Below are 12,777 nucleotides of genomic sequence, written 5' to 3' on the forward strand. Positions count from 1 at the left end.
GTGGAAAATTTATGTGGCATATTGGTTAAAAAAAGATCAATAAGAGTTGATTTATCTGGGGATTTGGGATTCAGGCGGGTTGTACTTTTAATAATTTGGGTTAGATTAACAAGACCTGAACAGCCCGATAAGCCTTCACATAAACTGCCATTCCTGGGGCGGTCTGAGTGATAAATGTTAAATCCTTCAATTGTCATATCTTTGTCCAGTACAGATGCAGCCACCTAAAGTCGCCGCATCCAGCCAGACGTCGGCCAGCTGAAGTCCAGCCCACAGCTGGCCGACGTCCGGCTGTCGTAGGGCTGGAAGTCCCCCTCCTTCTCCTGGGTGTATCTACTTTCCAGCATGAACACACCCCTTTCCCTCAATTGTAGACTGTCACCAAAAGGTGGCGCCTTCTTAACAAAAACATTGAGTTCTGTGATTCACAAATGTTTTGGTGACGTTTTGAAGACCTAAAATAGATGCATAAATTTTTTGTCAGTATGACCTTTCACACATTTCCATTGTGAATCACCAAAAGATTCCTTTGTTTCACTTCATCTTTTAACTAAATAAGTAAATAAATACAGTAGGTTAAAAAAGAAGCGGTGCTGCGCTGAGCCAACCCGGTCTCACGGCAATAGTCACGAAATTTAATCTATTGATTCGTGCTCATGAACTCGAATTCCCTCTTTTTTTAATGTTACTCGGCACGACTTCTAACCTGCCTGAAATGCGGTGGGATAAAATTCGTGCCTCTGAGCACGACTTCTAAGCTACAGTATAAGCCAAATTTTTTTTTTTTTTTTTTGCCCCTGTCCCCCTTTTCTTTTGAACTGGAAGCTCAGACGCTGAATTATGCCTTTAATTGCGATCCTTAACCGCCACTTTTCCTTTTGACATGAATTTCTCCTTGTTTCATTTAATCTGGGGTGCTTATTATGGTTGTAATGACGACATTTGTGGGACTTTTTAGGTCTAAATTTATATTTTCGTGTTTATGGTTAGTGCTATATTCGGTGTCCAATTTTTCTGTGAGTTCGGTGAAGCCATTTTTTCCTCTGTGTTAAATGCATGAACTAACGATGAATAAATAAATGAACTACAGTACCCATGACCCCCATCGGCCGTGACCATGGTCACGCGTATTCCCGTTACTGTCCAGGTAAATTGCATGACTGCCAGTTCACCCGCTTCGGATGTTATCAGGTAATTACTGACTTTATTAGCAGTTTTCAGGCCTGTAGATAGGCCAGCAAGGCCAGCAAGGGCCGTCTCCACCTCATAGTCAGTCAAGAAGGTAGTTATCGTTCTAACGGAGGATCACTGACAGAGGGATGAAGGACTACAGAAGCCATGCTCGCTGACTTCCGGCGAATGCTGCAGTGTTCAGGTAAGAGGATTTCAATGGACAGCGTATATATAGTGGTATTATTAAGACAGTGAGTGTTAATAAGCACTTGAAATTAGATTAATGTGGTGTAAGAGAGCACTGATATCCCAAGACATTACCACCATTTTCCCCAAATGCTGCTTAGGGGCGTTCCCACCAGTGGCCGGAATGACTACGTCATTAGCGGGGGATCACGTTTAGGCCAAGGTGCAGCCACGAATCGGCCAAGGTCCCGTTACGGATCGGCCGGCCATTTTCGTTGGCTGCATCTGTACCATGAACCAATACAGCCTGGTTTGCTGGTAGCATGTCCAGTACATCCGGAGGCAAAACAGAGGGCTACAAACAAAAGCCTGGCAACAGCCGGAAAGGGAATCAGCCCCCTTAATGAACATGGTGTCAGGCTTCACAGCAAAAAACAGCAGCCCTTTGGCGCGAACCCCAACGGAACTAACGACACCCGGCACAAACTCCGGAACAACTGACAGCTGAATGGATGGTGACAGTTCGCCTCCCAGTCACTGATGTTTGTAGGTCTGGCAGCAGTGCAGTGGCGCAGCTGTTGCTCTTCCTTGCCATGGTCAGGAGCGTCGCGGGCTCACCTGGATGTTGTTGTAGCTGCTGCAGGGCCTGGTGTTAGCTGCTACTATTCTGTTATTGTTAAAATAAATGTGCTACCATTTTGTGTCATTGTGGTTGTGCTGTGTGAATCTATGTAGAAATCTTTTTATTATATTTATATTTTATTATCTAATATTTGGGCCTTTTGTCTTCATTCACACTGGGCAGAGGACAGAGTGAAGATTTAGCTGGGAGGTAAATTACTAAGTTTACATTTTTAAAGCAAAGGCACCTCACCACTGCCTGCAAAATGAAATTACTGAACATTATCATAAGATCCAAAAAAACATGTTCTTTTAAAAGAAAAGTGTCCAGGCAGATTTAGAGGGGTTTTGCATCTGAACTCTTCATGTTCCTATATTCATTTTTTAAATCAACAAGAAAAATGCCTTCGGAAAAGTAGATTGCGTATAGATAAACTCAGTGCTCTCATTTAACATTTTATTGTTTCCCATGCTCATGGCCCACTGTTGGCCCACACAGGGCCAACAGCAGTTCTGCACTTTTGGGCACCTATATGGGTTTTCTAGGGGTAAATGGGCTTACCCACAGAAAACCCACGTGGACCCTGTGAAGGCTAGTCCATGTGAGTAACATACATTTGGCTTGTTTACAGAAAAAATATGTGGGGCCTATAGTAGTTTTGCCTTTTGGGTCCCTGTGAGGGACCTGTGCAACAAAGAGTGCACAGAAAACCCACATTGTGCCCCTGTGGGTTAGCACATGCAAGTACCACAGTAGTTTTAACCCGTGTGGCCCCCGTCATCAGTATTCAGTTCTCAATTTTACTAAAGGAAAAAATAATGGATATATTGGCCCAGAGGAATGGAAGGGGGGAATCAATGTCCAACAGACTGAGAGAAAGGCAAGGGGAGGAGTTAAGAGAAGGAGTGAGTATCTGTTATATAATTAATTCTGTTTATTATGCTGCCAGAGCTGCAGCTCTCTGCAGGTCTGTGAAGATGGATACACAGGATGGAGCAGAGCTCTGCTTTCCACAACTCTTCAACACCTCCTGCAAGAAGCCTACAACTCTTTTGTCTCAAGTCTTGCTCCCTTACATTGTGGTGTTCTCAATCTGTCTGCTCACTGTGGCTCTCAACCTGCTCGTCATCATCGCAGTCTCCCACTTCAGGCAGAGTTTCAGTTTTTTTAAGACCTACTGTAGTTTCATAAGTCTGAGTCAGTTAATGTTTAATGATTATTCTCCTGGGTACACCAGACTTACATTTTAATTGGGAGATTATTTTTGCACAGTGATGGGCAACTCCCAACTTTGACACCTGAGACTTGATACCAAATTCTTTCTCCTACCAATGACCTTTACCTTCTAAGTGTCTACACTTGCACATATGACACCCATAACTACTTTTATATGTAACAGCTCTTTTTCTTTTTTATTTCAGGCAGCTCCACACACCCACTAACATCCTCCTCCTCTCTCTGGCTGTCTCGGACTTTCTTGTTGGTCTGTTGTTGATGCCTGCAGAAATCCTACGAGATACAGCCTGTTGGTTTCTTGGTCAGCTCACATGTTTTCTGTATAGTTATGTATCCTTCACTGTTACCTCTGCCTCAGTGGGTGTTATGGTGCTGATATCAGTCGACCTCTATGTGGCTATTTGTCACCCTCTGCATTACCCCACCAGAATCACTGACAAAAGAGTTAAACTCTGTGTCTGTCTGTGTTGGCTCTGCTCTGTTTTCTACAATATTCTTCTCATAAAGCATGACCTGCTTCAACCAATCCAACGTAATTCCTGCTATGGAGAATGTATATATGTCACTGACCTCATTGCAGGGACTACTGATCTCATTTTAACCTTTATTGTTCCAGTTTCTGTCATCATAGTTCTGTATATGAGAGTGTTTGTAGTGGCCGTGTCTCAGGCCCGGGCCATGCGCTCTCATGTTACAGCTGTCACACTGCAGCTCTCAGTGAGTCGAACACCAAAGAAATCTGAGTTAAAAGCAGCCAGGACTCTTGGTGTTCTTGTTCTTGTGTTTCTGATATGTTTCTGCCCTTATTACTGTGTTTCTCTTTTAGGAGAGGAGTTGGCCAATAGTGCAACTGCATCCATTGTTGTCCATTTATTTTTTTTTAACTCCTGTTTAAACCCTGTGATCTATGCTATGTTCTACCCCTGGTTTAGAAAAGCTGTGAAACTAATTGTCACTCTGCAGATACTGCAGCCTGGCTCCTGTGAGGTCAGCATGCTGTAGAAGAAAGAAATCTGCTCTAATCTGCTGTTCGTGATCACAACTGAAAATGCAGAAGTGAAAATCATTCAGTCTCTTTAAGGAAACATTGCATTGTGCTGTGTTTCACCCATATTATAAAGATTGCAATTATTACATATATTTATGGTTAACCAGGTCAGTGACTATTTTCCTCAGTTTTTTTAAGTAATTGTGTGTTTTTCGATGATTTTTGTAATGAAATAACAGTTTTACTCAGAAGGCCAGGATAGCTCAGGGCATGCACAGGCGCTCCTATATGCCACTTGGCTGTGCGGGCAGCGCAGGTTCAAGCCCCGACCTGTTTCCATTTGCTGCATGTCTAAACTTTAGTTGATTGAATTTTAATGACCATATTTGCATTCAGCACCCCCAAATCACCCAAATTATTGCTAAATTGTGTTCAATTTCAAAATTAGAAAATCTTACACTTGTGTGAGAAGCGCCAGTACAGCAATATATTAGCTAAATATTGACATGTGCATAACTCAAGAACCTGATGTGCTATAGAAATTCTGATTATAGATTTGGAATCAGCAAACGTGAAAAGCCTTATATCAGGTATTTTTCTCCAGGTAGCAAAATCATTGTTGACTAGTGTTATTGATGATAGAGAAAGGAAAGTAAAAAGTAAAAAATTTCTTATATTATTTAATTGGTCAGTAATTTAAGAAAAACGTCAAGTGGGTCATGTGTTTTTTTTAAATAATACTGTCTGTTAAACTATTTTCTTTACATATTGCCAGAAATATTCAAGAATGTGGCAGCAGGAGGGACTCTGCCTGGGTTGAATATAGCACCAGATTCTTCAAATCAAACTGTCTTTTTCTACTTTTACTACTTGTGTAAAAATTAAGTTTTAGGTAATATTTCTTCCAGAAATCTAGAAAAGATTTACAGATACAACAGATAAATTAGAAACAAAAGCAACAGATAAAAAAAATGCTGCCTTCTCCCAAAGCAGAAAAAATTATATATATTTTTAATAGATTAATATTTTTAATTGTTATATAAACTGTGTTACATTTGATTTGTGGGGTATAATATTAACCTAGTTAAAATCAAACATGTTAGACTTGATTATAAATGGTCTTCAAACTACAACATAAATGCAACGAATTCAGTTTTATCTGTGACCACAACATCAAAAGAGTTTGATTTCATCTATTAGTGCTACAAACTTTCTATTAAAAAATAATAACAAAAAAACTCAGTTTTGCCTAATTTTATTTCAATGCAACATTGTAACGTTTTAATGTTTAAAGCTTCAGAAAGATATTAATGGTAAGATAAAACACAACTGCAGCAGATATTGGGATAGAGCACAAACGTCATACTCTGAAAACCTTGGCCACTGGGAGATTGAACAGTTGGCCCCACAATATGAACGTTAGGGTTAGAATTAACACAAGAGTACTTGTTTTATGCTTAGAGTTTACTATGTGAAAGTAAATTTTTAGCAACTTCTGAATAGTAAGGCGTTACATATGTGTTGGCAAGCAACAGTTAACTAAGGCACATGCAAAAGAAATGTGACACAGCTTTCTGAAAAATTCACATTCCTCTATTAGACAAGTCACACGCTGCTCAGCTTATATAATGATGATGATACTTTATTGATCCCACAATGGGGAAATTATAGTTAATAGAACACCCATCCAAGAAAACACAAACAACCAGACAAACATAGGGAGATGTTTGTCTGACCTCACTGTGATGGCTTTGTTGCCATCACAGAGAGGTGCTGCCGTTACAAGATAAGAGGGAAACAAAGCATACACAATAGGATAGGTGAGGATAAAAAAGCCGGAGACATTTTTTTAAACGCACTTTCGTCTACGACCACTAGATGTTGCTTTTTTCCCCTTCCAAAACGTAAATATTGGTCATAATTCGAAATGATAAATACCTACATTTTCACTCTGAGGACAGGCTGAAAAAATACAATTTTACAAATTTTTTGGTTCATTCCCTCGCTGTGCAGAAACAGATACGTCTCCAAGATCTAATTCCTTCCAATTCAGCTCCAGATATAATGAGTCTGAGCAGTGTTAATTTCGTTGACGAAATATTTTCGTCATAGTTTTTGTCAACGACCCTTTTTTTTCATGACGATAACGATGTCATCAGGGAGAGAGAGAAGAGCCGATGTATGGACACGTTTGTCCTTTGATACCATGACAAACAAAACGATGTGTAAACCATGTGGGGCGACTATCTCGGGTAAAAACATGACAAATCTGAAACGACATCTGCAAACCAGTCACCCAGATCTCCATGCAAAGGTAAGCATTTTAATGTCATGCAGGGTAAAGTGTTTTTCCCAGTTTAGCGTTTGTGTTTAGAGAAAATCTCCACACCGCGGTGGATTAGCCTTTCCTAATCGTAGTCCTGAACACTGCCCCATACCTTTTAGAGCATGTCTCGCTGTAAAACGCTTGTATTATCTCAGTAAGGTGGTGTTAATGATCAGGTGTGTGGGAAGCAGGTGAATTGCTAATATTAATAATATTCCATAACTTTTAATAAATGTTTAATTTTGTGTAAGTGGGTATAATTACTAATTCAAGGGAACTGAAGAAAAAGCATTTACATTTTACACCCTTTATATTTTAGTTGAATAAATCGACTGTAGATTTAGTTGACTATATTCTTAGGATAATTTCGTCGACTAAAACTAAATTACATTTTCGTCAAAGGACTTTGACTAAAACTAAATCAAAATTTGCTGTCAAAATTAACACTGAGTCTGAGTTTGGGTCTGTCCTGTTCTGCATTCCCGTCACAAGCAGCCTTACCAAGGCCCAAACAGCTGCCCAGACTTGCCGAATTTCACGATAAGCCAGGTATCCCCAAGTCCAATCAGGAGAAATCCTGGTATCAATAAGCCAAATATATATGCCATGTCCTCAATCGATAGTACAGCCAGGCACGTCATCTTCCACCCTCCACAGGAATCCATAACGTAGCTAGCCAGGTATGTCAATCAGATAAGATGAAAGAGAGTTCTCCTTTCCCCAGTCAATTCATGGTGAAAATTTGATAAATCAATAGGGTTGAGACCAGCTGACCAGATCCAGAATTTTAATTTCCAGTTCGGAGCATGTGTGAAGAGAGGCTCTAAAGCAGAAAAGCAGGGTAAAAAGGAACCATTGGGGAGAGAAGAAAAATCAGGGTTTCCGCGGGGTAGTAAAAGGTAGTAAATTAAATGAGGTCAAATTAAGGCTAGTAAAAGGTAGTAAAAGGTAGTAAACAGAATTTGACTTGGTAGTAAATTTTTCATCACCCCTTCAATATTTTTTGACTTTTCCATTGATGCAAACTTTTTGTTTTAAGTTCGTTTAACTATAAGATCTGTATCGAAATATAACTACTCAGCAGGACCTGAGCTGATGTTGATAGACGAGCGGTTCCACTGTCCGATCTGCTGTGCGCATGCGCGGAGTCATTTTGCGCCTCGTCATGGGAAAATGTCTTTTTCACAACTTTGGCTTGATGACCCGGCAAAGACTGGCTTAACCATCCGGAGTGCACGGACGCGCTGGCGCGTCAAAATGACATCACCGATTTTAGATGACGTAGCATCGGGACGCTGATGCCATGAATCGAAAGTGCAGACTTCAAACTATGTACCAGTTTTTTTACGTTGACAGGCCAAGTAAAACCAGAGTTATGCCCAATAATTTACGCCATACTTTTTCCTGTATATTGTCCTCACCTTTGATGCGCATTTTGTGCAGAAAGAAACTGCGAAAATGTGAGTTTCACTAACAGGAAGTGCTTGCTAATAAAAACAACAAAACAAAATTCCCGACAACCCCTTTCCTATTGGTGGGAAAATCAACCAATCAGAAAATTATGCGGTAACATGATGCATTTGGGTGCATTTGACTGCTGAGGAGCAGGTGAAAAAGTGGTAAAAGAGACAACATTAATGGCAAGTTTTGCCTGTGATGGGCCCCTCAGTCTTGTGGAGGACAGAAACTGTTTTTTGAGGTGGCATAAATAATTTGTGTAGCATCTTAATGTGAGTCCTGATTGCTCTGCCAATAGTTGTACACAAAAACGCCTGAGGCCTTTCCTGCATTTTAATGTGAATAGTTGTATTTAACTTTATTTACTATATTTTTACACAAGTTTTGCAAATTTACAAATTATATTTGCATTTTAATTGTAAAAATAATTCATTAAGCATGTTTGTGATTTTTAACTTTTTTCTACTCTGATTTTATGTTTTTATGTGATTGTAAGTCCAATGTCTTAATACAGTATGTCAAAATGAAAGAATAACTATACAGTCACACACATGAGGTTGTGCTGAAAAAAAAAATGATACCAGACAAGGCAAGGTAAACAGATTCTAAGGTCAACTATGAAGCTAAAAACAAAACAACAAACAAAAAAAGTCAAAAATGGCCAAATATACCCCGGACCCCAGAGGGTTAAGCCGGTCATGGGGAATGATCAAGAGGCGTTTTCTAAAGTGTGCAGAAAAAATATAAATTTGACCTGAAACGGTGTGACGGTGATCAAATCACACCGAGCATCCACCATTCACCAGCAGTGGATTTGTGCGCGTGTTGAGCAGATCCCTATTTTGTTTTTTGGTGCTACACAAAGCACTGCGACTGCAACCTCAAGGTCAGCTACGAGCACAAGTATTGCTGTCACACCTCAGCAGCAAACCAGTATTTCAAGATTTTATTGAAAAATAAATAATCGGCTTGTGAAACTTGAATTTCATTGCATTTTGTTTATATTCTTAAAAAAACAAATTTAGATAGACAGATTCAACTCATTGTCATTGTGCGCCACGATGAAATGATTGTTCCAGATCACTCATCCAGAGACGAGCATCTGCGGTCATGCACTACCTTTAGGCAATGTGGTTTAAGTGTCTTGCCCAAGGACACAACGCAGCACAGGGACTCAAACCGGCAACCCACTGGCTGCAAGACAGGCGCCTATCTACTGCGCCACTTTTTGAAATGTGTTCAGAATATTAATGTGTATAAGGTCTTAGTCAAGACAAGGTCACAGTTACACCTTCAAGTAAGTGGGATAAAGTTTTATCTTTGGTGAGAGATGGGCGATCATCTTACATGGCTTAGTGCTGTGAATCCACCGCTACCCCAAAAAAGTCTGCTGCTCGATTTCGTCCTGGTAGTAAAAATATTTTAGAGGTAGTAAAAACAGGTAGTAAAAGGTAGTAAATTTAACTCTAGGATTCCTGTATTAACCCTGAAAATGCGTCCGTCTCTGCTGAGAGCAAGAGAGAAATAATTTTCTCTGGGATGATGGCGCTTATCCCAGCTATTATAGGGTGAGAGGAGGGTGTCAAGTGAGTTGAGATCTTGGTTACCTGATAGCCTAAGCCCAGTACTATGTGTACAATCATAATTCAGATTTATGGAATTGTTAAAGGTGATTTAGATGGTGTAGAATAAAATAATAAGAGTGTGCGTAACACAGAGATGATCTGTATGCAATAAGGAAATTGTGAACTCACTGAGCTGAGGGTAAAATGAGGAACTTGAAATTGTTGCCTGGGGATAAGTAGGAGCAAAGGGGGGAAAAAACAAGCTGAAAATAGTCTTAAATGGAAAGTACCTAACAAACCCATGTATTAACGAGATGTCTAATGTCTAAGCCAATGTCTAAGCCAAACACCATAATTGGAAATGGACAGTGGAGTGATAGTTTGTCATGATGATGTATGAAAACTAGGTTGTGTCCTAGACTTAAACTATAAAAGACGGTGCACCGAAGCATCAAACAAGAATTTCAGGAGCTTCTTCCCCACGCCAGGACTACTCTGCAGAGGAGACAAGCCCAACCCTTCTGTGGAATACCATTTCGACTTTGAGCAGTTCTGTGTGCTTTCTCCCTGCCAATTCTGGTGAAGATTTGAGGTACTTTTGCTGCATATTTCCATCTGTTGGACTTTGTATCAAGTCGCAGTGGATTTCTGAGGAACAGCAGAGATTGTAAAAGGGACAGTTAACAGAAGGACAGAATATCTTCCCTTTTGGACTTCTCTTTTTTCCCCGTTTCACTGAGGCAGTAACGGACTAGACTTTGGGTGTGGTCGCTTCTAGCCAGGCACCCGCTCGAAGTCTTTTCTTCCAAAAAGGATTAATGGACAATTGGACATTTCCATTTCCCCCCTTCTTCAATAACCCAGCTCATAAGTATGCCATCATGACGGTGATCTAGTAATCTTGAGAATTATACTCTATGATTGACTTATATTGATTTTGAGTTCTGAATTTTAAGAATTGTCTGAGAATTGATTTTGAGCTAATTGCAAACTGCTTGAGCTGAAACCTGCAAAATAAAATTGACTCTACAAAGTCAGTATAGTTCTTTTGAGAATTATTTCCTCTATTAACGGTACACTCATGATAGTAAAACACTAGGCAAGTAGCTTCAACACCTAGCTCTGTTTTGATCACACTAGTCTATCTAGTCTAAACTATAGATAGATTTACTTATGTCCCTAGGGCTTCCGGCCTAGCCTTTAAATAATTCCTGGCACGTACCAAATGCACAGATCGATAAGGGGTTAGCCACTAAAACTAACGGGACTGTACTTCTGGGTCAGCTGTGTAAGCCTTCCTGACTGGCGGCATCGGAGTGCAGAGAAGCCAGGCGAGTCACCCCGCTACAGCTTTAAGTAACGCCACATGGTATCAGTCGGGGTAATACTCCGCTGACTTGTGCGGCCAGGACCCTATGAAACGGAGAAGCTGTCACAGATATACCTGTGGGATCTAACACAGGGTATACCCTGCACAGTTCACCAGCCAGTTGCAGGGCTAACACAGAGACAGACAACCATTCACATTCACACCTATGGGCAATTAATTACCAATTAACCTAACCCCACTAATTGCATGTCTTTGGATTGTGGGAGGAAACTGGAAAACCTGGATAAACCCATGCAAACTCCACACAGAAAGGCCCTAGCCTAGGTGGATTCGAACCCAGAACTCGCTGTGAGGCAACAGTGCTAACCACTTTTTTTTCTGTCTGTTTTTTCACAGCACATTGAATTGACAAAGAGGCTCATGCACAAAGTTACTTGAGTATGAATTATCTTCCCCTCTGGTGTGGACAGGACCTAAATGTGTTCTGCCTCTATAGGGAAAACAATCTCTGCAAGTGTTAAAAAGATACTTGAGACGTTCTATCCCATCAGCAATTTTTTAAACAGCAAGTCTTATCAGAAGCTTTTATTTTCTACACTGCTGTCCTTAGAGTACTAACAGAGACTTTATAAGAGACAGACATGAAATCCAAAGACTCCTACAGGGAAAACGATCCAACCATAAAGATAGCAGAAGTATAAAGGGAAAAAGAGCAATTCATCCATGCATTTTTCTTGCAGGCCACCTTCTTTCAATATGGAGGAGTGGCTCTGCTCTGAGCTCTTCCAAAATGACTGGACTCCTACCCACCCTTTTCAGAAAACATATTTCCACCACTTGTATATGTGATCTCATTTTTTCAGTCACTTCACAAAGCTTGTGGCCATAGGTGAGCATAGGGACGTAGATCAACTATGTTATGTATGCGTTTTCTGCTTGGTCCTCCCATGGGAGTGTGTGGGCGTGTGTTGGCTGTGATTGTTGGAGCCTGTGGATTGGCCGGGCTAAGGAAGTGCATGCTGATTGGATGGACAGTTGCCTCATATGCTCCAGCTGACAGCCACCTCACCCATCTCCTTTGTCTCCTTCAGGCCCAACAACAGCCAGCACTGTGTCAGTGTTTAGAGTAAGAGCAGGGGTCATCAACTACATTTGTCCAAGGGACAGAATTTTTCTCTGCACACACTGTGAGGGCCAGTTGGCCGCATAAAATTAATATTGTATCCTAAGTAATATATTATCATTTGATATATCAATTTTTCTTTCAAATTTATATTATTTTTAATGATATGATGTGGAAGTCTTGCACTTACATGCGCTTCTCTGTTGATGGTTGTTGTTCTCATTATAGATATAATGAGCACGGGAAATTGTAAAATGTTACATGAGAGCAACGAGTTTATCTATGGGCAATAGGAAGTGGTGTTTAGTCTGAATCATCAAAAGTCTCCAGTCAGAGACAGGTATTTAACAGGTTATGATGCGACAACAATTCCACATGATGTCCTGTCATTTAGGAATCACCAAGACCTACAATCCTGTCCTCCATTACTTTTTCTTGCTTGGTCTTAACTCTGAGGTGGTTAAATAATGTCGCTCGTGCCATACATGCCAGATCGCAGTTAAACCAAATCAGGTGATTCCAATTGCTCCCCTAAATCCCAACCCAGTTATTGATGAGCCCCTCAAGCATGTTATTGACTATGTAGGTCTGCTTCAAAAAACTCGAAAATTGATGACTTTGTTTTCGCGCTGAGCTCTCTTGACCATAATGAATGGTGCAGCATCCACATCACTGCAGATGTGGCCCCAATCCGTCTGTCAATATCCCACTCTCCTCACTCACTCATAAACAAGACCCCAACATACTTAAGCTCCTCAACTGGGGCAACA

At 40.6% G+C, this 12,777-nt stretch overlaps 1 protein-coding gene across 1 annotated transcript; it reads left to right on the plus strand.

The window, feature by feature from the left end:
* Window positions 1-2,958: 2,958 nt before the first annotated feature.
* Window positions 2,959-4,219, plus strand: LOC115801066 (trace amine-associated receptor 13c-like). Its single transcript, XM_030758769.1, has 2 exons — window positions 2,959-3,131; window positions 3,403-4,219. The coding sequence occupies exons 1-2, from the start codon at window positions 2,959-2,961 to the stop codon at window positions 4,217-4,219; spliced, it is 990 nt and encodes a 329-aa protein (XP_030614629.1).
* The last annotated feature ends 8,558 nt before the right edge of the window (window positions 4,220-12,777 follow it).

Source organism: Archocentrus centrarchus, chromosome 21, assembly GCF_007364275.1.
Source record: "Archocentrus centrarchus isolate MPI-CPG fArcCen1 chromosome 21, fArcCen1, whole genome shotgun sequence".
In the NCBI taxonomy this organism is placed as follows: domain Eukaryota; kingdom Metazoa; phylum Chordata; class Actinopteri; order Cichliformes; family Cichlidae; genus Archocentrus; species Archocentrus centrarchus.

Excerpts from the sequence above, each read along its gene's own strand:
- LOC115801066 (XM_030758769.1), top strand. The coding sequence starts at position 2,959 with ATGGATACACAGGATGGAGCAGAGCTCTGCTTTCCACAACTCTTCAAC. Across the intron at positions 3,132-3,402 it reads ATCGCAGTCTCCCACTTCAG|GCAGCTCCACACACCCACTA; the intron begins GCAGAGTTTCAG and ends TTTTTATTTCAG.